The sequence below is a fragment of the Martes martes genome, assembly GCF_963455335.1.
Source record: "Martes martes genome assembly, chromosome: 17".
In the NCBI taxonomy this organism is placed as follows: domain Eukaryota; kingdom Metazoa; phylum Chordata; class Mammalia; order Carnivora; family Mustelidae; genus Martes; species Martes martes.
Window position 1 is genome coordinate 18,319,512 of NC_137905.1, and position 24,207 is coordinate 18,343,718.

Genomic DNA, 24,207 nt, shown 5'->3' on the forward strand with positions numbered 1-24,207 from the left:
GTCCAGTGGGGCTGAGGTGGGGAATATTATGCCCTACAGGGCTTCTGAGAGAAGCTAGCTGGGAATGCCGCTTCAGCAGTTTTTCTCTTTGCCACAGGTATTGCTGAGTTGGGGGAAAGGTGGGAAGGTGAGACATGAGAGAGCCAATGGGGCAAGGTGATTACTGATGCCCAGCCAACTATTAAACTAATTAAAACAATTTAAACTGTTAAGAAAATTTTGTGGTTTTATTGTATCATGAGGCATTGAAACATCCGAACAAATCAATATCTGGGCGGTGAGGCAGCTGCTTTCTCCTTCACTTCTTTGGGTTACTAGAGCAACTTGTCAGTAGATTAAAAAAAAAAAAAAAAAAAGACAACCTTTTGCATTACTTAAGTCTTTCCAAGGCATGCGCTGGTACAACACAAACTTCTCCTGTCAGATGCAACTAGTCTAGCATCCAAACATCATGCACAATACCTCGGTAGCAGCAGCGCACTGCGCCCACTCCCACCGCGGCCCTGCTCGTTTGTGTATGATATTTGGAGCATCTGGAGGAGTGTGAATAGTATCAGGAAGAGGAGGGAGGAGGAAACAGCATGAGTGCCTGGCTGGGAGGAGGTCAGCCGAAGTTGTGCAGGGCAAGCCTGAACATGTCATTGGTGCAAACCCAAGCATCGTTGATGTTCTTTAAGAGGAACATCTGGTGGAACCCCATGATGGGGTCTTCATCAGCCTGTGAGGAGAAAGAAAATGCTTCAGTTAGTGAGCCTAAGAACAGGAAGGTGGTTCAGGGGTAGGGGAACAGGACAAACAATGCCAACTTTGGGATCAGACCCTACTGTCTTGGACTTAACTTCCAGTATAACCACGGGATACTTGTGAACGTGAACTGATATAATATACTGGGCACACAGGGGGCACAGATGGCAGCTCACACTGCTGCACGCACCTGAACCACCCAGTAAGTCACCAGTGAGCTACTGCAACAGAGCTCAGAGCTCCTATCTCTAGGCACAGTGATCAACTTGAGAGACTTCTGCACTGCGCACCACGTAACTTACAGTACCTAAAAACCAAACAATCTTAGTGTCTGATTACCATGCCAGGTAGTCCAATTAGGAGAAACTACGCCCACTACTGACTGTGACCAGGTGACTGAGAAAAGGCTCAAAAGTGAGTTCACACTATAATCACACCTCTACAGGGCAAAAATGAAGCAATGTCACCAGGCAGTGTTTCCTGTCACGTCATATATAACATTTGCAACGAGAAAAGAAAGGCAAAACACCTTCAGCCAAACTGCAGATGACCGGGATGAAGCCTAGTTAGGGTAGGAACCCACTTACCCAGCTCAGTATCTAACATTGTTGGGTTTTCTGAGAGTTATCATGAGCAAGAAGGCAAATCAGTCTTTTGGGGATTCCGAGTTGGACAAAAACACCAGAATTAACCTGAAGCCTGGTAGGAATGGGCAATGATTACTGACCCTAGCCTAGAAAGTGGGCACTGAGCCCCCCGGAGAGACCATTTCACTCGAAAGGGCCTATTTGCGCACAAACTCTGGACAGGACACATTGGGCAGGCAGTAAAAACTGACAGGAAAGTCCAGGCCAGAAGGCAGGTCCCTCTGGGTCCATGGCAGAGGCCTAGAGGCCTCCTCTCTCTGTCCCTGTATTCAACTCAGGAGGCCCCACCTAGCGTAGGGAGAAGGCATACAGGCCTTCAAAGCCCCATGGTGACACAGGTCTAGGAGACTGAGACCTGGTCAAGGGGGAACCAATTTGTCCTGCTTTGGGAAGGAGGAGATGCTTTTTTGGAAACTAAGAATCTGGCTTCAGTCTGCTGGAGCATAATAGTAGGAGTTCCTGGGACAGTTCTTGGGAGACAGAGGAGCTTAAGGCTTTGAAGAGGACAGGTCTTGAGAAGAAGGAAGGAAGAGTGCAAAGAGGAGCAGGAGTTCTGGGAATCCGCTCTGCTCAGCAGGTGGAGGAGCCAGTGGCCAGCTCAGGGAGTGGGAGCATGGACTTAAGACAGTGACTGCGACTCAGCACGCAGCTGGCCCCTCAAGGGCCAGCTGCCAGCAGAAAGCCTACCTACATTTCAGGGCAGTACAGAAGCCCAACAGCTTGACACCACAGCTCCACCCTGCTCCTATATCTCTTGTCCCTTTTCCAAAAAGGCTCTAGACCAATACTCTCCAACAGTACTTTCTGTAACAACACAAACAGTCTGGGAACCTAGGTGGCTTAGTTGGTTAAGGACCTGACTCATGATTTCTGCTCAGGTCATGATCTCATGGGTCGTGAGAGTCGTGAGATCAAGCCCTGTGTCAGGTTTTGCACTCAGTGGGGAGTGTTCTCAGTATCTTCCCTCTTACTCTCTCTCCCTTCCTCTGCCCCTCCCCCCACTCGCGCACATTCTCTCTCTCTCAAATAAGTAAATCTTTTTTTTTTTTTTAAGATTTTATTTATTTATTTGACAGACAGAGATCACAAGTAGGCAGAGAGGCAGGCAGAGAGAGAGAGAGAGGAGGAAGCAGGCTCCCTGCTGAGCAGAAAGCCCGATGCAGGGCTTGATCCCAGGACCCCGGGATCATGACCTGAGCCGAAGGCAGAGGCTTTAACCTACTGAGCCACCCAGGCGCCCCTCAAATAAGTAAATCTTAGAAAAAAAAAAAACAAACTGGGGGCACCTGGGTGGCTCAGTTGGTTAAGTGACTGCCTTCAGCTCAGGTCACCATCCCAGAGTCCCAGGATCGAGTCCCACATCGGGCTCCTAGCTCCGTGGGGAGTCTGCTTCTCCCTCTGACCTTCTCCCCTCTCATGCTCTCACTCTCTCTCTCTCAAATAAATAAACAAAATCTTAAAAAAAAAAAAATTTATGTCTGCACTGTCCAATAGGCCGCCATAAGGGCTATGAGCACTTAAAACACGGCTAGTTCAACTGAGAAACTCCATTGTAACTTTATTTCATTTTAATTAATATAATTTTAAAACTAACATTAAGGGGCGCCTCGGTGGCTCAGATGATTAAGCATCTGCCTTTGGCTCAGGTCATGATCCCAGAGTCCTCAGATCAAGCCCCACACAGGGCTCCCTGCAAGGCGGGGAGTCTGCTTCTCCCTCTCCCTCTGCCTCTCCCCCTGCTTGTGCTCTCCTCTCTCTCTGTCTCTGTATCTCTCTCAAATGAATAAATAAAATCTTAAAAAAAAAAAAAACTATCATTAAAATTAAAACGTAATTTTAAAATGTGACTAGTGGTTGTTATTGTACTGAATTACACAGCTCTAGATGCTTTGGGTGTCCCTTGAGAAGCAGGTCACACCACAGAGAAGGCTGGGGTGCAGGGCTATTCTCTGCCGCCCACTCCTCCCTACCAGCAGTATTATGAGGCAGCACTACTTACCTTGAGCTGGCCCACAACCATGCTGATGATGCAGCTATCTGGCGTGGGCTGATGGTCCTGTGCCGTGATGCTGTGCTGGATTTTCTGGAACGGAAGGCTCTGCAAAAGAAAGAGTGCGCAGCATGCTGCAGCCAGCAGGGCAGGGAAGTAGCCGCTTATAGCACGGCCCTGGCCCTTACTTACAGACAGCTTCTCCACAATAGCAGCTTTCCCCTGGAACTGCTGTCCTTCCCACGTAAGGCATGATGCGTCAATCTGAAACCCAGAAAACAGAGTCAGGACCTTGTTTGGGAAAAAATGAGTCCAAGCCTCAGTTTCCTTATTGGTGAAGAAAAGAACTGAAGGTAGCTTCCATACTTTACACTATTAATCTCTTTAATTATTTCCTATCTTCCCAGAGCCCAGGCTCTGAAACACTAAGAAAATATAAATGTATTTAGTAAGCTCGTTACCAGTTTTTATTCAAGAAGTTATATGGCCTCTGATATGCCTGAGCCCCAGGATGGCTGTACGGAGCCAAGGCTCAGCCCAAAGTCATCCTGCTGTGTGGTCAGTCAGCACCAGTCCTAGTAAAGCCCACAAGAAATAAGGAAACAACCTATATTCATCACCATCTCTAGAGCTCAGGCTAAGTTCTACTGAGGCCATTCCCATGAGGACATCCATAGGATCAGGGAAGGATGGAAGCTGACAAGGCCTCCCAAGGCCTAGCCTGGGACCCTCCCTTCCATCAACATGCAATCCATTAGCTTTCTGCCCTTCCCTCCAGATCTCCCCTGCCACAGCTTTTAGGGGCAGAACTCAAAAGTGCCTCTGCCACTTACCAGCTATAACATTTGGCAAGCCACTTATTTTTCTGAGTCTGTTTCCTGATTTTATTTATATATATATATAAAAATTTTTTTAAAGACTTTATTTTTTTGTCAGAGAGACACAGCAAGAGAGGAACACAAGCAGGGGGAGTGGGAGAAGGAGAAGCAGGCTTCCCGCTGAGGAGGGAGCCCAATGTGGGGCTCGAATCCAGGACCCTGGGATCATGACCTGAGCCGAAGGCAGACTCTTAATAACCGAGCCACCTAGGTGCTCTTATTTATACATTTTTAAAGATTTTATTTATTTGAAAGAGAGAGAGACAGAGAGAGCACACGAGTGGGACTGCGGGGAGGAGTACAGGGAGGGAGAGAAGCAGACTCCCCATTGAGCAGGGAGACCAATGCCGGGGTCAATCCCAGGACCCCAAGATCATGACCCAAGCCAAAAGCAAACGCTTAACTGAATGAGTTACCCAGGCACCCATTTCCTGATCTTTAAAGGGGACATGTGCTGAGAATCGTATGAAATGACACAGATAAGGGCGCCTCTGTGGCTCACTCAGTTAAGCACGTGCCTTCAGTTCAGGTCGTGACCTCAGAGTCCTGGGATCAAGCCCAGCATCGGGCTCCCTCCTCAGCGGGGAGCCTGCTTCTCCCTCTCCCTCTGCCTGCTACTTCCCCGGTTTATACTCTATCTCTCTGTCAAATAAATAAATAAAATCTTTAAAAAAAAAAAAAAAAGATAGAACGAACATAGATAAAGCACTCCTTTAGGACCTTGCTGACTTCTCTGGGTCAGGACTGCTTTAATTGATTTTGAGAAGCACTGAGGCAGAAATGTCAGGATCCCAGGGTCAGGTCAGTTCAAGTTTTTAAAATTCTCTATCTATGACGACAACCAAATAATACACGTGCTGAATTTGACCTTCCACAAGGTCTGTGGACCTTCTTCACAGTTGACCCTGACTTTCTAGAGAGAGATACGGAGTGCTTTACCCACAGTCAGGCTCTGAGGCTACGCTGGATGACTCCTATCACTTCCATTCTGCGCAGACCTGCTAGGCATGGCCCGATCCATCACACTTCTGTGACTGAGTCCTGGCCAGGTCAGATGCAAGTAGTGCTTGGTATATACGAACATCATTAAAATAGCACCAAACAATGCCTGCCTAGAAGGATTTCTTGAAAGACACACGAGCCTCCCTCAGCCCCCTGGGTGGCTCAGTCAGTTAAGTGTCTGCCTTCAGCTCAGGTCACAATCTTGGGGTCCTAGGATCGAGCTCTGAGTCAGGCTCCCTGATCAGTGAGAAGTCTGCTTCTTGCTCTCCCTCTGCTGCTCCGCCCCCCCCTCAACCCCACTCATGACGTCTCCTTCAAATAAATAAATAAAATCTTTAAAAAAAAAAAAAAAAAAAAAAGACACCTTGGTCTCCCCAGGGTAACCTTATTTGTTTACCATGAGCATAGGAAACTAGACTTAGGGCCTCCAGGAGACAGCTCTGTACTTATGATGCTCATAGCTGCTGCCTCCAGAGAGCACCATGAATCCTCACATCTGCCTGCGGCTGTCCAATCTGGAACCAGAGGAATTCCCAGGACCATGGAATGGCAAGCCCAGAACACCCTGCCAAGGATACCTGGACCCCTACTCTTATGGAAGATGACAGAAAGGAATGTGCAGACCGGGTCGTTGGGCTAGGCCTCAGGCCCCCTATCCCATGGAAAGAAATTCAAATAGAAAGGTATAGCCGAATCCAGTGAGGGCTGCTAGAATGTGTGAACTGGACAGGCTAGCCCAATATCTGAATTGATCCCGTGGAGTCCCATTCAGGCCCCAGAGCTAAAGACTTACATAAATTGCGCCTAGTTGGGTTCTGTCGTTATCAAATAACTGGTAGTAATGTTGAATGAAGCTGGATCCAATCTGCTCCCAAATTGGTTTGTCTCCCATTCTGGAGCGTCACCCGGCCTCGTTGAGACCTGCAAGACCAGCGAGACAGAGAGGGAAGTGTTGGCACCAAGGGAGCAGGAGGTAGCCAGTTGCTATTTCCTCACTGACCCCCACCCCTCCTGCCCTCCTTGAGCAGAAAGTTCTTTGCTGAGGTCTGTATTCCCAAGAAACATAGAGAAGCCCTGGCAAACTGGTAGGAGACCCCTTCCAATACAGACCAGCGCAGGGAGCCCAGAGGTGGACCACACTCAGCCCCTCCTCTGAAGAGCTCTGGATAATGAAACAAAGGGGTGACGGGGATATGAAGCATATAGGATGGGAGCTGAGGGTGGAGCCAAGACAAAGAAAAGTCAGAGCAAGCCCTTCAATGCCTAATGGCTGGGCGGGGGGGAGGGGGGGGTAGTGGGACCAGGAGGCGGGTGGCTTTTAAGGAGGAGCTAACCACATCGCTCTCCCACATCTTTTCATTTGATCTTCTCAACAACCTGCAAGGCCAGAGTTACTGTCATTCTTCCCACTTTGCAGGTCAGAAACTAGATGTCTCTGTGTGGAGTGTCTTCTATTGCAGTCCTCAGTCCCATCAACACCACCCCAGGGCTGTACTGGCAGGTGGAAGAAGACCCAGTGAGAGAGGCGGAGATGGCTCCTCAACGCCCCACTTGCAACAAAACAGCAAGTGACCCTCCATTTTAGTCTTGGGAGCAGTCTGCTTCTTTGAGCATGGGTAAATCTCTTCGTATCTTCAGGGACAGGGAGTTACCCCTACCCACTTCAGAGCTGCGGCTATGAGTTCAAAAGATCAGAGAGTAATACTGAGGGGTGTTGGGAGCGGAAATGGAGGCTGTGGGAGGAAACATGTCATCTCTTCATACTCCTCATCCCAGCACTGTCTCTGTTGGAAGGGGCTGCCCCTCTCTGGTCTCTAAGGGAGGAAGGAGACCCCCTCACAGCTACAAACATCACAGCTCTGAAAGTGCTAGATGGCAAACTCGAGCCCCAGATGAGAGGCACTCTGACTTTGTTAGCCTGGCATAGGAAGGCCACATCTCACTGAAGGATCCCATGACACCAGACTTGTCCGTTGTTCTGTAGTTGGGACTATCTCCCCATCTCTTGGTAACAGGACTCGAACCCAAAGAGGTGAGGAGCTGGGTTTGACCCTGCCAGACAACGATTAACTGTGGTGGAATCTGATGCAAGTAACTGCCTAAGAAGAGCCTCACCTTCCTCCACTATAAAGGGATGGAACCCTGATGTTGCCAATGGTTGCAAAGCCTCACTAAGGGAACCTGCTAGTTCGCTCCAGTCCCTATGACCTCACCCAACGCCAGAGGAGCCAGCTGGGATAGATAGTGTACGGGGGCAGTGGCTTATTCCTAATCCAGCCAATCTCCTAGCCTATGACCAAAACTCCAGCCAATGAGGGGCCAGGAAGATGAGCCAACTTTATTTTAGGTCCCATAGGAGGTGGTGGCACTAAAAATAGGAGCTCAGTGCTGGGATGACTAAGAAATGTCCAGGAAAGTCTAAAACAAGTAGAAGAGAAAGCCTGGACCCGGCCACGCCTGCTACACAGGAACACAAGGTGTGTCCCAGTTTATCCTCTGCCAAGAAACAAATCAACAAGTGGGAAAAGCATAGGATCAACAGCTAGTCTCAGCTGCTGTCTTGGTCACATTTCCAAGGGGTCAGACTGTGGCTATACCCACCCCCCAATCTCTCTGCCACATCTCAAACCTCTAGCCCTTCTACCCTAGTATTCACTATGTTTGGCTCACTCACTGTGGCCCAGCACTACAATATCTTACCCCAAGATGTCTTACTCAGTCCCGAAGAGCTCTGGGGCAAAAGGAAAGCTGGAGGAATGGATGAGGGCCATTGCTCCCTCACCAAGATGGGGCAGCCCTCAGGAGAGGTCTTGGAGAAAGAGTACACGGCTGATTGAAAGAAAAAGCATAAGCAAGTGTCTGGGCATATGAAAAGAGGTAAGGGCAGGAAAAAAGGCTAAATAAAAGCAGATCCAAAGACAAGAAAAGTGGTGCCATGTGGTAGGAGAGTGATGCAGAGGAAATGTGGGGGTGTTTCTTTCTTTTTCAATATTGTTCTTAAGGTGTGATAACTTGTCAATACGAAAACTACTTGGCAGAAGTAGTGGTGGAGTGAAGAGGGTGGAGGACTAAAGGGACAGGAGGGCACTGGTCTAGTGGGGCAGAACAGGGCAAAGTGAGCTCTTCTAAGGAATGAGACTGCTCAGGGCTCCCAGAAAGTGTGAAAAGGAACCTTTAAAACCATATGGTTTGAGGACTTTTCCAAGTAGGGTCCCTGAAGTCAATACCAACCTGTTGGCCTGTTTGACCCTGTTGTGTTTATTTCCATGTAGTAATCATGACAGCCATGTGGTCAGATCCCACAGTCATCCCACTTTACAGACAGGAAAACTGAGGTTCAGCAATCTGTCTTGCCCCAAGCCCAACTGATACTGGATCCCCTGGTCAAAGCCAGGGCTTTCTTCCTGCTAACTTTGTCCCCAAGCTCTAAACAACAAAGCTGGCCATGTCCCTTTTCTACAACAGCCTCACTTCTGGATTAAACCCTGAAGCTCCTCCACAGGTGGCCTTCCACACCTGTCCCTATGTCCCTACCATTCTCTCCTACCTTCATCCAGCTCCACACACAAATGACCAGAACTCGCTGTGCACTTGCTCACTGGTTTTTGCCCCACCCCCACCCCATGCATCCCCCTGCTGGGATGTCCTCCCACCCCACATCTGCCTGATTAGTTCCTGCTCTTCCTTCAATTCACTGTTCAGACTCCACCTGTTTGGGTCCTCCCTCCCAGACTAAATGTTGACCCCAACCCCATGTGCAAAACTGTTATCAACACAGCCAGGGCCCATTCCTCTGCAGAAACACTGTAGCTCTGGGCTAAGAGGGTTCCAGTGTGGTTGTTGCCACACCAGCACAGGAAGTGGCTCATCAAAATACAGGATTTAGTTTCTGACTCCAAATTTCCCACAAGCTATCAACTCATGGCTAGGAGGCAGCATTCCTGCATTCAAAAAAAGAAGTAGGGAGCAATGCGCCCCCCCATCCATCCCCATGCAACACAGGGAGGGGTCTGGGTCAGGCTGGGAGGATGCTCCCCAGGATGGCCACCAAACCCTGACCTTGCTTCTAATACATATACTGCAGAAAGAACAGTCTGAAAAGAAAAATGCCAAGGCTTAGAGCAGCCTCACATCAGATCGGGGACTGACCTTCATGACGGCTTCTCCTACAGTTCTTCCAAGAGGGCCGCTGACCACGCCATCTCCTGCTTCACCCCAACAGTCCGCAGGCTGACTGAGGCCAGGCTCCTCGAGGAGCAGAAATGACCTTGATGACCTCTCGCCCACTGAGCATCAGCCTTCACTGACCTTTAGGTCTCTGTGGGTGCAAAGACCCTCTAAGAATGTCTCAAAAACCGTGGCCCTCTCCCAATAAATTTGCACAGTGGTAGAGATGACCCAGCCTTGTGAATAATTTCAAGTTGTTCACACTCCCTGAGGTTCAGCCATAGACCCCAGGTTAAAACCTCTTGCCCAGAAGACCCCATTAGACAACAGAAAATTTTAATTTTTATCCTCAAATTTTGGGTGTTTCCCAGTGACAAAACTTAAATAGCAGTGTCCAGCTGATAACATGTCATTTTCCCTAATGTGTACCAGACACAGAAATGTGCTAAGAGCTTTACCAGCATTTGCTCCTAATACCCTGTGACTCAACTCCCACATTACACTTAAGCAAAATGAAGCTTAGAAAAGGTTAGCTAACTCACTCAAGGCCATGAGCCTAATGGATGGTGGAACTAGATGGAACCAGGTCTGGCGGACTCCCGGGCCAAGCCCCCCCAGAGACAATAGGGCGGAGATAAAAACAAGCAAACACACTAGTGAGAGAAGTGCTTCTGGGCAAATAAGGCTGAAGCCCTGACCTCTAACCTTGACTTTCTCAGAGAGGGGCAAGATAGGACTGAACCAGGGCTTCTGCCTCCAAACAAAGGCACCGGGCAGATTTCCACACCAAACTCAACAATAGGCGTTTTCATGGGGGATGATCTCACAGTTTTCCCAAACCCGCAAAGTCACAGCTCAGTTCTACCATCTCAGCAAATCAGAGATAGATCCTAGCCTAGCTAGGCCTGGGGCAGGGACGGGGGCAGGAAAGTGATAGGGAAGAAGATGCCACAAACTCCAGACAGATACACAGAAGACCCATGCTTGTCTTTTTTCCAGCACCCATCACCAAGGCCTGCAGGGAATGCCAGCAGACACGCTGAACTTCTAGTGGGATCCCTGAAATCAGCATCAACCATGGTCATTAGTTACCCTCATATGTCCTATGGCCCTCAAATGTTCGCAGTGACTTCCCTTTCTCTTCTCCCTGACAAGCCTAAACCACTTAGCCTGCCTTCAAGGCTCCCAGGGTGACCTGCCCTCCTGGCTGTCCAAACTCATCTCCTGCCACCCGCTCTCTCCCCTCCTCTACAGTCAGGTATTTCTCTGTTTCTGGAACATGCTGAGCCTGTTCTCACCCAAGAGCTTTGCAACTATCTATCCTTCTACCTGGATTACTATTCTCCCTGGATCTTCAAGTATCTGGCTCCTTGTCACGTATGTGCCAGCTCAAATGTCACTTCCTCACAGACACCTTCTCTGACCACTCAGTCTAAAGTAATTGCCCAGCTACTCATTTCACCATCTTGTTTTGTTTTCTTACAACTTATCATTGCATGAAATAGTCACACTTAATGTATCTGTTTATGATCTCTCTCCCTGACCTAGGCAGCACTGTTCCCATGGTACCTGGCCCAGCCAGCCCTGCTTCTCTGGAGGAGTGATTTCTGGACAAACCCTGAATTTAAGTGGCCAAGTGACCCACTTCCCCTCCAACTAGACCTTCTGTCCAAGTCATCAGGAAACAACCCTTTGTCACCAATCATCTGTCTGTCTGAGGGTGTGGCAAGTGGGGCTTGCCCCCTCCCCCCATTTGCAAAGCTCTGGTCACCTGAGGCACAGCTGTGGCTCAATAGCAGGCACACAACCACAGCCTCAAGGTCTGGTGTCTAGCCTACTCCTCCTCTCCCTCATTGTATGACCCTCTGACCCTGTCTCCCCACCAGTAATTGTGGGGATGTTGGGAGTAATCAACTGAGAGTACAGAGCAAGACCCAGCTACAAGGAGTCAGTCAGGTCCTAAGTGAAGCCCCAGGTCAAGAACTAGAAAAAAGGTGGTTACCTCACCTTCCTGCAAGGATACCACATCATAGAGTGGCCCCGACAGAAGACTGGTAACTGCCTAGTCCATCACTCTCCTGCCGGAATTCTGGAGAGCAATCAGCCAGGTCTGGTGCCTGAATGGCTGGCCGTGACAGAACGCTTCCCTGGGGCAGACCCAAGGCCTAGGTGCCCCCAGCACCCTGAGAGGCTTTTCCTTCTCTTCTGCCTAGAGGAGGGATCCAGGGCTTTAGGGCTGCCCTGGGTAGCTCAGAAGTTGAAACCTAAGACCTGCATTCTGGTCTTTCTGCTCTGTACTTAGTCCCTGAGTAGCCTCCCTTTCCCACGTCACTCAGAGATCTCTGGGCCCCCGTCCTAGACAGGTCCCATCCATGAACTAAACCCCACGGTATGAAATTACAGATCAGGTATATATGGACTTGGCTCTCCAGTTGGGCCTGAAGCTCCTATGTGACCACCCTCGTGGTCTGCTACAACCATGCCTGGCAAACACTGTCCTGACACTCCCAGACTGAGGTGAGCAGAGGAATAAATGGATGTACATGGAGTCCCCAGGGTGCTAAATGGAACGCCTTCTCTGGAAGCCAAACAGTCACAAGTGTGCTCTCATTTGAGCCTCACAGCTGTAAAGCTAGTATGAGCATCATCATTTTCTAGACAAAGAAACCAAAATTCCAAGAGGTTAAGAATTCAAGACGATGCAAGGTCACTAGCATAGCCAGCATTAAAACATCCACTAAAATGGCCTGGATTAGAACAGCTGAGAGCCAATGTCAAGTAGCAGAAAGTACAGAGGTAACAAAGGAGACGGTGAGGAATAGAGCCTAGGCCTTTTCTTGCCCTCTGAAATCAGCAAGTTCTATACCTCTCAGGAGAGAAAGCCCGAGTGCATGCTCAGCAGATCAAAGTAGGACTACACCAAGTGAGAACTTGCATTCACCTAGGACTGAAACCACCTCTGCCAATGTCTCTACACACAGACATCACTCCCGGGGGGCAGCAGTCTCTGCCCTGGTGAGACCCAGGGGCTCTGATGGAAGTATGTGAGGCTTTAAGAAACAATCATTCCATAATGTCCCCAGTCTACTGAAGTTCCCAGGCACATCAAATACACCTGCCTCATGAGGGAGAGGTTCTCCTCCTCTGGGATAGTCCTCTCTCTAGTCTCAGGGCTTAGGGAGCTGGCACACAGTAGATACCACCAACATATAAGGACTTAATATTAATACTCTGCTGAGCACAAAAAGCAATCTTAGCCTGACCCTCAGGATCCTGTAAGTCTACTTTAACATATAAAAATTCCTTTAGGGGCATGTGAGTGGCTCAGTTTGTTAAGCATCTGCCTTTGGCTCAGGTCATGACCTCAGGGTTCTGGAATCAAGTCCTGAATGGGGCTCCCTGCTCAGCAGGGAGCCTGCTTCTATCTTTCCCTCTGAGGCTCCCCATGCTTCTTCTTTCTCTGTCAAATAAATAAATAAATAAATAAAATCTTTAAAACAAAACAAAATAAAATCTTAAAAAAAAAAAAAAAGAGGGGCGCCTGGGTGGCTCAGTGGGTTAAGCCTCTGCCTTCGGCTCGGGTCATGATCTCAGGGTCCTGGGATCGAGCCCCGCATCGGGCTCTCTGCACAGCGGGGAGCCTGCTTCCTCCTCTCTCTCTGCCTGCCTCTCTGCCTACTTGTGATCTCTCTCTGTGTCAAATGAATAAATAAAATCTTAAAAAAAAAAAGAAAAAGAAAAAATTAAATTAAAAAAAAAAAAACTGAAAAACAGGGGCGCCTGGATGGCTCAGTGGGTTGAAGCCTCTGACTTCCGCTCAGGTCATGATCTCAGGGTCCTGGGATTGAGCCCCGCATCAGGCTCTCTGCTCAGCAGAGAGCCTGCTTCCCTTCCTCTCTCTCTGCCTGCCTCTCTGCCTGCTTGTGATTTCTGTCTGTCAAATAAATAAATAAAATCTTAAAAAAAAAAAAACCTGTTTAAAAAAAAACAAAACTGAAAAACCAAAATCTCCACGAGGAGGTTCAACTCAACCCAAGTCCATTAGAAATCCTGCTCAACTTTTTTCTTTTTTTAAAGATTTTTAAAGGCTCACTAACAACCTTTCTTCTTCAGTGCTCTAATCAATGCAAAGCCCCCTCTTCTGCACAGGACCAAGAGCCCCTGTAGGTCCCTTCAACTCAGCCCTAAGCACGTAACAACATTACTCCTTTCCCCAGCACCAGGACTGGGTAGGATTCATTCTTCTACCTTCAGCCTCAGCCCAGAGCCTAACACACAAAAGGCCCAAAGAATGGTTGCTGAATAATACTAATCATTGGTAAGAAAGGAAAAGAAAAAAAAAATTCCTATTAAGATACTAATGCCCCAGTAAGGGAATCCCAGAATTTCTTTTATACAAGTGCTTTGCAATTCTATAATTTGAGAATTCTGGTCATTCTTAAACCACTCATGCCACCCCAACCCACCAACTGCAAAGACAGCAGAATAAAGTGAGATGTGGCTTGAAGAGGAGACGTATACTCCATGTCACTAAAGGACCTAGTTTTGAGCAGAGAATGCAGGCACCCTCACACCCTGCCATGCTTATACAGCCACATTTTGACTTCCCCATGCCAGGCCCCACTTCCAAGTCAGCCTACCTGAATAGAAGATGCAGACAGATTCTGAAGAACCTCAGGACTCTCCTCTTATCTCTGAGATACAGATGGCCTGCCAAGTTCCAGAAAGGTCAAGGACTTCTGGGGGTCAGGATGCCTACCAATGGCTAGCTAAGCCCAGACACAGAAGTTACAGAAAACTTCTAGGGTTGGAATGAGAGGGAGACCAGAATTCCTCCTACCCTTGATGCTGCTGCCAGTGGTGAAGGAACAGTATCAAGAAGGAAAAGTATCTTTTTGACCTTGAAGGAAACCATTGTCATCAAGTCACCTAAGGCCGTAGAATATGCAAACTAATCCACAGAAATAAGCCTAGATCAGCTGAAACCTGTGTCCTAGACAGAACCAATCCTGACAATTTAGAGAGGATCCTTAAAAAACTGCTTCTAGTACTAAGAGATTCTATCACAGGGATCCTATGTATGTCCTGCGGGCAGTCCTTCCTTGTTGCCCATCTCCACTAGCAAACCAGACCCTTCCAAGCCTGCTGAATGAACCTGACTTCCATGTGCTTACTGGCCAGGAGGTGGACAAGGAGGTTCTGAGGTCAGAGAGAAGACAAGTGCTGGTTAGGAGGTCTGGACAGATCTTTGCCTGTCCTCCTTAACCAGGGAGAATGACTAGACAAAGCAGGAAAAAGAAAACTTCCGAAGGCTAGAGCCCAAAGACCAGAAAAACATCACCTGGGGAAATACTCAAGGAAAAAAAAGTCCAGGGGTGGCGGCTTTCTGCCTCATGGGCCTAACCCAACTTTCCTAGGAGACCTCCTTGCTGCTGAGGCCAGGCCTGCGGAGTTTTAGCTGCTGCGTTAATCTTTGCAAGAATTATGGCTCAGAAGCTATACTGGGTCAGAGAAATCAAGGCTCCACAAGCTGTTTCTTCCCCAAATCCCAAGGTTCTCTCTGGACTGGTCCCTTAATACATCATCAGTCAATCAGATATGCCTTTATAAAGCCCATCAGAAGACTACTTTAAGGCTAGATACTTCTCTTCTCCCAGGACTCACAGGGGTAGCTGGAATGATCACTGAAGGCAACTTCCCAAGGCTCAAGCAGCCTCCTGCCTGTACACAGGTTACTCCAGCTAGCGGGAAGTGAGCAAGTGAGGGGTGTCTGACTTTCTGCAGCTTTCAGCTCTAGTTCTCCCACCCAAGCTTCAGGAGGGCCCCACAGAGTCTGAATCTGAGCCCCACGCCCAAATGTGCACACCATCAATGTAGCTTCAAATCCAGTCTCTCGTTTGGCACTGGGCTCATGGTCCTCAGAACTGGATTCTACTTTCTCCTCTAATTTCCCCTCCACTAAAACCCACCTTGTCACCACCATTCTCCTGGAATCATTCTCCTCTGTGGGAGAAGGGCAGATGACTCTGGGAAGGACAGATTTGAGGATTAGGCTACCCCTGGGGTCTAATAACGTGTTGGGGGCTCACACATCCGACCTCACCTCCGTGGCTTTTCTCCCCTCCTCCACTAAATGGGCCGGCCAACCTACCCACAGCTGGGGCCTGGTCCCCAGTAGAAGGGCGGGGTCTGAGCCTACCAGGCCGGAGCAGCTCATCGCATCAGGCCAGATCCTCCAAGGCTGGCGGAGGGTGGGGGGGGTGTGAAGTCCCATGTGGAACACCCCTCCCGCCCCAGATTCCCTGACCTGCCCTCCACGCAGGAACCTACGCATCAATTCCACAGTGGGAGTTAGGTTTTGTGCACTCCCAACGGGCAGACAAGCAGGGGAGAGTTCACCTACATCCTAGCCCGGCTATGCTCGGGAACCGGGTGAGAGTCCTAATCCCGGGCTGCGGCAGGAAAGCGCCCTTACCCAATGCTGACTCCGGAGCGGGCCGGGTGGCTCTTGCCCATCCCCAGATCCTTCGCTGGCGGGTGGCAGGACGTGGGGCTGGGGTCGTCCCGCTAGCCTGCCTGCAGAGCTTGTGGGACTCGGGCCGGCCGGGCTAGGCCAGACGGGGCGGGGCCCGGAGAGCCCCATCTGGGTTGGTCTGGACCAGAGAAAAAAAGGCCCGGCCGCCGCGCAGTCCGCTGCACCCGCCATGGACACGATACGGCCGGATAGGCGCCTGGCTGTCTCTCTCTGTTCCCCCCGGCCGCCGCCTCAGAGGACCGGCGGGAGGCGGAGCCGCGCGCGACACATGGCCCCGTCCCCGCGCGGCTTCGGGCCGCCGGTGGGGGGGGGGAGCGCCCGGAGACTGGCAGCGGAGGCTCCGAGCGGCCCAGAGCGCGGCTCCAGCGGCCCAGCCCCCGCCCCGGCGCGCTAGCCCCGACACTCACCCGAGGGGCTGGCACGATGGCGGCAGCGGCGGCGGCGGCAACCCAGCGCGGTCTGCGACCGACTGTCCCTTCCCCCCTGCCTTCCCTCGCCACCCCGCTGCACTCTGGGAAACGCAGTCCCCCGGAGTTCCTTTCTAGCATAAGTGTGCCAGGAGGAAACTACAGTTCCCGGTGTGCTATGCGCCGAGGACCAGCCACGGCCCGCAGAGCGGGAGGTGAGGCTAAGCCGGGGAGGGAGGCTGCCAGGGCGAGCCCCTGAGAATTGTGGTCTAGCGGAAGCCTCTGGAACACCCGAGGTTGGCGCCAGGCAGGGGTCAGGGCTTAGTTGTCGCCAGGTCCCAGCTGGCCCGGCCCCGCCCAGGTTGCGCTGTAGTTTGAAGCAGGCCCCGCCTCCGTGGGAGTCCCGCCTGGCCCCAAGCAGGCCCAGCCGCCCCTCCCGGGGCCCCTGGGCTGTTTCCGCTCCGGAACTCTCCTCCTATTTGGTCCTCTAGCCACCCCTCCCACCCCTGGCCCTTCGACTCTTCCGAGCGGTGCTCTAAAGTCAGCCAGGGCGGAACCCGTAGTATCTGCTGTCCCAGCATTCATGCGCCCTACCAGGCCCAAACCTGATTTCGAGCAGTCGAGGCTTTCCTTTGGGCTGGAGACAAATGCTCAAGTCGGACTCAGGTGGAGACATGATTACTCTTACACTTGTACCAGTTGGGGTCTCCAAAACATTCCAAGTTGGGTTTTTTTTGTTTGTTGTTTTTGCAGCAGGCAAGGCAGCTAAGAGTTTTATTAAGAAGAAAAGCGAACTGGTTCACCCAAACTTTCCCCGTGATTTAAGCGACCAGATTGTCAATAATCCCACTTCCATCGTTTCCTGGGCATTGCAAACATTTGAAGTAAGGCCTGTGTCTAAGTCAGGCCTGTTGGGGAAATGCTCTGTAGCTAACCCAGGTGGACCACAGGTAGGGGAAATATTATCCTGGCAGCTCCATGCTTTCCCTTCTGGCCAGAAATCTCAGTATTCCTGTTCTTCCATAAGTTTTGCACCTTCACCAATATACACACATATACAACATTCACTTGCTGGGGATGGCTGGTAAGACCAGGTCTGCACTACTTTGCCTGATTTGATGCTTATTACTTAGCCAGTGAGAACTCTGGTGGTGCATCTGGGACCTCCCTTGTTCTGTCATTCCCCCACACCCTAGAAGCAAAAACTCTGGATAGACTGTATACAAATAACCTCCAGACACCAAGAGTCTTGGCCAGAGCCTGGCCTTCACCTGTTCTAGGAGTGCTGCTGAGAGGTCCAAGTGAGACAAAGCAGAAACAGTGTGCTTTCAACCAACAGGAGCTAGGATACGCTTAACATCATAGACTGAGCCTGGAAAAGCCCTTACTCCTAGTGGAGAGTGGGGACATGGGAGAGTGGTTCAATAGCTGCTCACAAAGGGCTTCAGTCCCAGCTGGCCTGGAAGGGCAATGCTGTGCTTCCACCACATTATTATGATAAGCCAGAACTAATGCTAGGAAGGCAGAGATCCAATTCCTTCCCCAATCAGGCACCTGTACAACCTATACTCCACCCCACTTCCCCACCAAAGACTTCTCAAGTCAGTGCCAAGGGGCCAAGAGGAGAGCAGAGACCAGAGAAACATTTGTTATTTCCGTTCACAGATACAGGGAAAAACCCCTGGGAAGTGGCTTTTTCTAAAGTAACAGAGAAAGGAGTCATGTTTTATGGAGCCCAGGAAGTGTCCATTTGTGCCCGAACACCCATAGTAAATAGGGCTAGACTTACAGGCTTGCCTTTCCCCCATTGACTTTGAGCTAAATTATTTGGACCTACAGATAAAAGTCACCTCACCCCTACCTTGTCTAAAAAAAGCATAGAAACAGACAAGAAATGAATCAAAGGATCACAAATCCCAACTTCTCCACAACGAAAACGTACCAAGGCCAAGATATCTATACAAGAGTTCTTATGTGTGCAGGAAGCATGGCTACTTTCAGCTGTGATCCTCATTAAGTAACTGCAAGCCCATGTGTGCCACTGTACCAGGGCTAAAATGGTGAATGAAATTCAACCGCAGCTGAAAATTCATGAGGAATTCAAAACCCTCAAGAGAAGTGAGCAGTCACAATTTGGGTTAGTTCTCAGTTGCTCCTTCTCCTAACCCAAGCAAACTGGAACTGTTCGGTGCAGTTTCCGAGTAAGCTGGGCCAGGAACTCTGTGAGAACCTTATGAGCCAGGGTCCATGTGCTCAGGGTCCCTTTATGGACAAACATGGTCATTGAAGCATATCTAGTCTCAGGATCAGTCCGGTCCTTGAGACCTAAGGTAGAGGCTTGTTTAGAGGGTCTATTTCCCCGCCTTCCAAGGATACTGAAATGAGCCTTTATAAAAATAAAATGGCGAAACTCAAATTAAAACCTTACTTTCTGTTTAATTCGTTTTGCCAAACAAACACAGTGAAAACTTTAGTCTGACTAATTGTACAGAAAATAGAATTTGTAACCAGTAGCAAACATAACAGGATAAACCTAAGTCCCTGGCAAGCTGGATCATCAGCAGGTCACCTAGATCCCCTTGTAGATGGCCTCCTGGGGAGGGAGGGAGGTCCTTATAGGCAGAGGCACAGATCTGCCAGTCCCCATCAGAATCACAGGCTGCACCTGGGAAGGAAAAGCACTAAAAGGAGAACTGATGTTACTTGGATCTCTTATCACTACACACAGAAGAGTTGTCTCAATGCTGGCCAACCTCAAGCAGTTGTCTTCCCAAACCCATAGTCTTGGGCATCCGACCTGCATCCTGAGTGGGTAATTTTCAAGGTCAGTGGTTCTGAAGCCTCTGCTTAAGCAGAACCTGCAACATAAACTGGAGATGAGGTGGGGAGTGGGGGACAAAGTCATAATTGCTGGTGTCACCTGTGCAGAGTCTGAGGTCCCAGACTTCAGGACCTTGCTTCAGGAGAAAACAAGAGAGGGTGCCAGGTCACCAGCAAGAGAGTCCAGCTGCCCTAAGCTTCAGTACTGTCAACCAGTGCCCCAGGAGTATAGGGGAGTTCAACAGCAGCGGCCTAAGGTCCCTGTAGGCTGAGAGGGGTCCAGGAGTCCAGCAAGCCGAAGGGGGACGGACCCATTCACATTCCGTGCTTCTTTCGGATGACAGCCATGGCAAGCAGCCGATCCTTCTCACGAAGTTCTTCTCGTAGCTTGGCCTCGGTGAGACGCAGGTGGCGGATGCTGCCTTTCATCTCCTTCATCTTCACCTCCATCAGCGCCAGGATGTCCCGCTGCTCATTAAGCTTGCGCAGGAGCTCCTCCTCCGTGGTGCCTGACGACAAGGAGTACGAGTGGTCGGAGCCAGTATCAGGGAAGCCCTCTTCCCCCACCACCACCAGCTGGGGACCCATAGGGCACTCTGCGGCCTCCAGCCCTGCCGTAGCAGCCTCTAGCTCCGACGCGGCGGCTGCGGCAGCTGCGCCCTCTGCAGCAGCGAACTCCACTTGCACGGTCAGGTCGATGGGTTTTACGTCTTCGCCGGTGGGAGTGGTGGGCGCTGGGGGAACGGACCCCGGAGCCTGGCTGCTGTCTACAGCGGCCTGAAGGGTGAGGAGCACAGCAGCAGAGGCAGACACCAGGTTCGGCTGCAGCTGGGAGGCCTGGGCAGTGGAGGCTGAGGGCGACGCCTGCTGCTGCTGCTGCTGCTGCTGCTGTTGCTGCTGCTGTTGCTGCTGCTCCTGCTGCTGCTGTTGTTGTTGTTGCTGCTGTTGCTGCCTGCGGCGGGCGGCTGCAGCCCCCGCGGGTCTGCGCGCTACTTTGCGCTCGTTGACGCCGCGCAGCGGGAAGATGGTGGGAACGCGCACAGTGTAGGTCTTGCGGCCGCCCTGGAAGTGGACGCTGCAGAGTCGGTGGCCCGTGGTGGGCTGGAAGGTGGAGAAGCACCCACTGACGCCAGCGCGGGACACGTTCTTGAGCCACAGGCGCCGCAGTTCAGCGTCCTTGGGAAACGTGTAGAAGTGCAGCGCCTTGTCCCGGTGCGAGTTGTTGTAGCAGCCCGGCACGCAGCACGTAAAGCCTGGCATGGCTGCGCCGCGCGGCCCGGCTCGGCCCGGCCCACCGGCCTCCTGAGCCCTTCGACGGCCCGGTCGGTCTGCCGCCGCCCGCCCCTCGACGGGCGGCGCCGCGCGGGGCCTTAGGCGGCCTCCCACTACTGCCGCCCGGCGCGGCCGGCCTGGCCCGGCGCCCCGTGCCCAGAATACGCTTCCCGCCGGCCCGCGCTGCGCCGCCCGCCCGGCCGCCCGCCTGCGCTCCGGAGTCGGCCCCGGGGACGCCGCGAAGGACCGCCTGGGAAGGAGGACTACGCCCCCCACAATGCACCGCGCCAGAAGCTGCTCACTTCCGGAGCGGGGGCGTGATCATTCCGGCCGCTTTCCAGGGCACCGTGACGGCCCACGCAGAACAGATTCTTACCACCGGCTTATCCCCGGCCGACTCTAGAGGCGTATTCAGTTGGAACGCTGTCGCCTGGACCGCCCTTCACAAGGACCCAGAATCCTGATGGGCGGGAGGGAGGTCGGGCGGCGCGCGCCTCTGTAGTGCGCAAGCGCTTTGGGCGTTTACTTACGGAAACTACAACTCCCGCAATGCCCTGCGCTGAGCTCGGCGACTGCGGCCTGGAGCGCCGCCTATGGGAGAGGTTGGGTTAGGGGGGACTAGGATTTGGGTGAGGTTGTGTGTCCGCCGGAAGCGCTTCCCCAATCCTCGGGGCTGTGAATTGATGGCATTCCCGCGGGGAGTGGGTGGGGGACGTGAACTTCAGTACCCAGAAAGACCTCAGGAACTCCTTTCTCTGCGTTGAGGACTCGTCTAATTCAGCTGCTGCTTGAGTTGACTCACATACTCACCTAAACACAGTCACCAGAAGGTGCCTACTGTGTGGAGGGTACAGTGCACTGAGTTGGGAACCTTGCTGAAGGAAGCTCAATCGACCAGGCCTGACTACATAGAACGATGAGGATCCGACTTGTGGGTAATAGATGTGAATGCACCTGAATGGGTGTCTGATCACAGAAATAAATGCTACAAACTAATGAATAGTACAGAGAAGAAAATGGGAAGCGGAAGCCATGGAAGAAAAAATGGTGAAAAGCTTGAGTGAGGGGGGAGTAGCTGGCCCTGAGGAAAAAACTAGGCTAGGCCCCCAAAAAAAGCCTGGAAGAGAACTGGCAGGATAGCTGAAGCGCTGAAAGATACCAAACTGGGCTAAGTTAAAAGATTTGGGATTTAATTCTGCAGATGACTGGGAGCTGTTGAAGAACCAGAGGATGGACAGAATTTGTATTGTAGTAGATACCTCTCCAGCCCACTACTTGTATGGAGAAAATGTTCTAAAGGGCAAGAGAGGCTGTGGAAAATGAAGGTGTTTAGAAAGTGGGTTGGTCTTCTGAAGAACAGCTCTTTTCAGGACACCTGGGTGGCTCAGTTGGTTAAGCGGCTGCCTTCGGCTCGGGTCATGATCCCAGCGTCCTGGGATCGAGCCCTGCGTCGGGCTCCCTGCTCAGCGGAGAGCCTGCTTCTCTCTCTCCCTATGCCTGCCGCTCTGCTTACTTGTGCTCTCTCCAGCTCTCTGTCAAATAAATAAATAAAATATTTTTTAAAAAGATAATAAAGTGCTTTATTATAAAAGGAACCCAAACTTAAAATGTTTTGGAAAAGTACAGGACAATGGGAAGTGAATTATTCGGTCCCTACATCCAAACATCACCATTGCCTTTTCTGTTTACAATCAGTGTGCTCTGTGGTTATTGGCATGGGCTTCACAGACCCGTAAGAAGAAAACATCCCACTGTTCTTGGCCTATGCAGCTGAGGTCCACAGCTTGAACCCCTTCAAACTTAGGAATGCAGTCCACGGTGAAAGATGTGCATTCATTTGGGTGAATATACAACAATAAAAACATGAATACACAGTTTGTTATATGAGTAAATGTTTATAAAATGTGTGCAGTAGGGGCGCCTGGGTGGCTCAGCGGGTTAAAGCCTCTGCCTTCGGCTCAGGTCTGATCCCAGCATCCTGGGATCGAGCCCCGCATCGGGCTCTCTGCTCAGCGGGGAGCCTGCTTCCTCGTTTCTCTCTGCCAGTTTCTCTGCCTACTTGTGATCTCCGCCTGCCAAATAAATAAATAAAATCTTAAAAATAAATAAATAAATAAATAAAATGTGTGCAGTAGAGACAAATTAAGCAAAAGATCATTGTTATCTGTTATTTTGTATTTTTATCGTCCTACTATTACCAGTAGAGTTCTATTCCTACCTGGCTCAAAACTTACCTTACTCAAAAAATATTAATGAGAGCTCAAATTTATATCATTTCTTCATGTACACACAGTGAAGATTATGCTCAGTAAAATTCTACCTCCAGGGCACCTGGGTGGCTCAGTCGGTTAAGCAACTGCCTTTGCCTCAGGTCACGATCCCCGAGTCCCTGGACTGAGTGCCCTATCAGGGTCTCTGCTCAGTGTGGAGTCTGCTTCTCCCTCTACCCTTCACTTAGCTCGTGCTCTCTTTCTCTCAAGTAAATAAAATCTTAAAAAAAAATTCTACCTTCCAGTAAATAAAATCACCTCTAATCTACACTTAATCCTTTACACTTATAACACCTAAAATGCATAGCTTTCTCCCTATCCTGAAGGCCCTACCCACCCTCAAACTTGTCACCTCAGGAGAATGGGTAGAACCTTGTCACATGCCTCCCTGTTTCCAATCTTGTCTTCGCTACAAAATCTGTTGTTCATATGGATAGACATATATATACACACACATATATATGTGAAAAGCCATATATATACACACACACACATATGTGTGTGTATATATATGATATATGATATGTCATATATATATTCACATATATATGTGAATATATGACACATATATATGTGTATATAGATATATGATATGCCATATATATGATTCCTTTGCTTAAATCCCTCCAATGGCCTATTGCATTTTGAATAATGTCCAAACTCCTTTCCAGAGCCTGTGAGACACCACATGGTCTGGTTCTTGCTAGTCTCTCATTCCTCCTTCATGCACCCAGTATTTTTTTTTAAACAAGTAGCAAATATAAAATGTAATCAGTTATGTAAAACACATAGGAGCAAAAGGATAACTCCACGGGAGACTCAGAACTCAAGTTCTAATTAAGTTTCCATGAAAATTTTAAAAAGATGGGGAGGCTGTCTTGGTGAAAATATGGTAAGAGTCTTTAGCGCTACCAGAACTTTTGAGAGCCAAAATTCATCTCCAAATTGCACATGTTTGGAGATCATAACATTTCTGCTGGATCACAAGTAGCACACTAGTCTTTGGCCTACAGACTGATCTCTTCCAAGGCAGAGTGGTGTTCACAAATGCAAATCTGACCAGGTCACATAGAGGGTAAAATTATTTTTTTCCTGGGCTAGGTGTCCGGCCTCAACTCCAGAGGGAGCTAGGAGTAAGACATTCTAATACTAATGACTGCTACTTACTGAGGATGGAGCTTACTATATATCATACATTGAGTTAAACATCATATCACTGAGGGGCTCGTGGCTGGCTCAGTCTGTAGTGCAGAGGACTCTTGATCTCAGGGTGGTGAGTTCCAGTCCCCCATTGGGTGTAGAGATTACTTAAGTAAACACTTAAAAATATATATTTCACTTAAGTACTACAATCCCCTTATAAGGTGCGTATCACCCTCAACTCACAGATGAAGAAACCAAGGCTTCGACGGGTTGCACACGTTTTTCCAGGTGCACTCCCAAGTAAAAGTGCCTCCAAAACCAGATTACAACCA

The 24,207-nt window shown here is 50.2% G+C and overlaps 2 protein-coding genes across 4 annotated transcripts; both read right to left on the reverse strand.

Moving 5' to 3' along the window:
- Window positions 1-206: 206 nt before the first annotated feature.
- NUTF2 (nuclear transport factor 2) lies at window positions 207-16,764 on the reverse strand. 3 transcript variants are annotated; one of them, XM_080827955.1, is made up of 6 exons: window positions 16,371-16,464; window positions 9,411-9,579; window positions 6,055-6,182; window positions 3,574-3,645; window positions 3,391-3,489; window positions 207-718 (listed from the first exon to the last, which is right to left on the reverse strand). In XM_080827955.1, the coding sequence occupies exons 3-6, from the start codon at window positions 6,151-6,153 to the stop codon at window positions 605-607; spliced, it is 384 nt and encodes a 127-aa protein (XP_080684081.1). In that variant the 5' UTR covers window positions 6,154-6,182; window positions 9,411-9,579; window positions 16,371-16,464; the 3' UTR covers window positions 207-604. The 3 variants fall into 3 exon arrangements, with proteins under 3 accessions (XP_080684081.1, XP_080684080.1, XP_080684082.1); XM_080827954.1 differs by lacking the exon at window positions 9,411-9,579 and having other exon boundaries at window positions 16,371-16,764; XM_080827956.1 differs by lacking the exon at window positions 9,411-9,579 and having other exon boundaries at window positions 15,904-16,458.
- A 2,030-nt stretch (window positions 16,765-18,794) lies between these two features.
- THAP11 (THAP domain containing 11) lies at window positions 18,795-20,704 on the reverse strand. Its single transcript, XM_080829402.1, has one exon. The coding sequence runs from the start codon at window positions 20,448-20,450 to the stop codon at window positions 19,506-19,508; it is 945 nt and encodes a 314-aa protein (XP_080685528.1). The 5' UTR covers window positions 20,451-20,704; the 3' UTR covers window positions 18,795-19,505.
- Window positions 20,705-24,207: the final 3,503 nt, after the last annotated feature.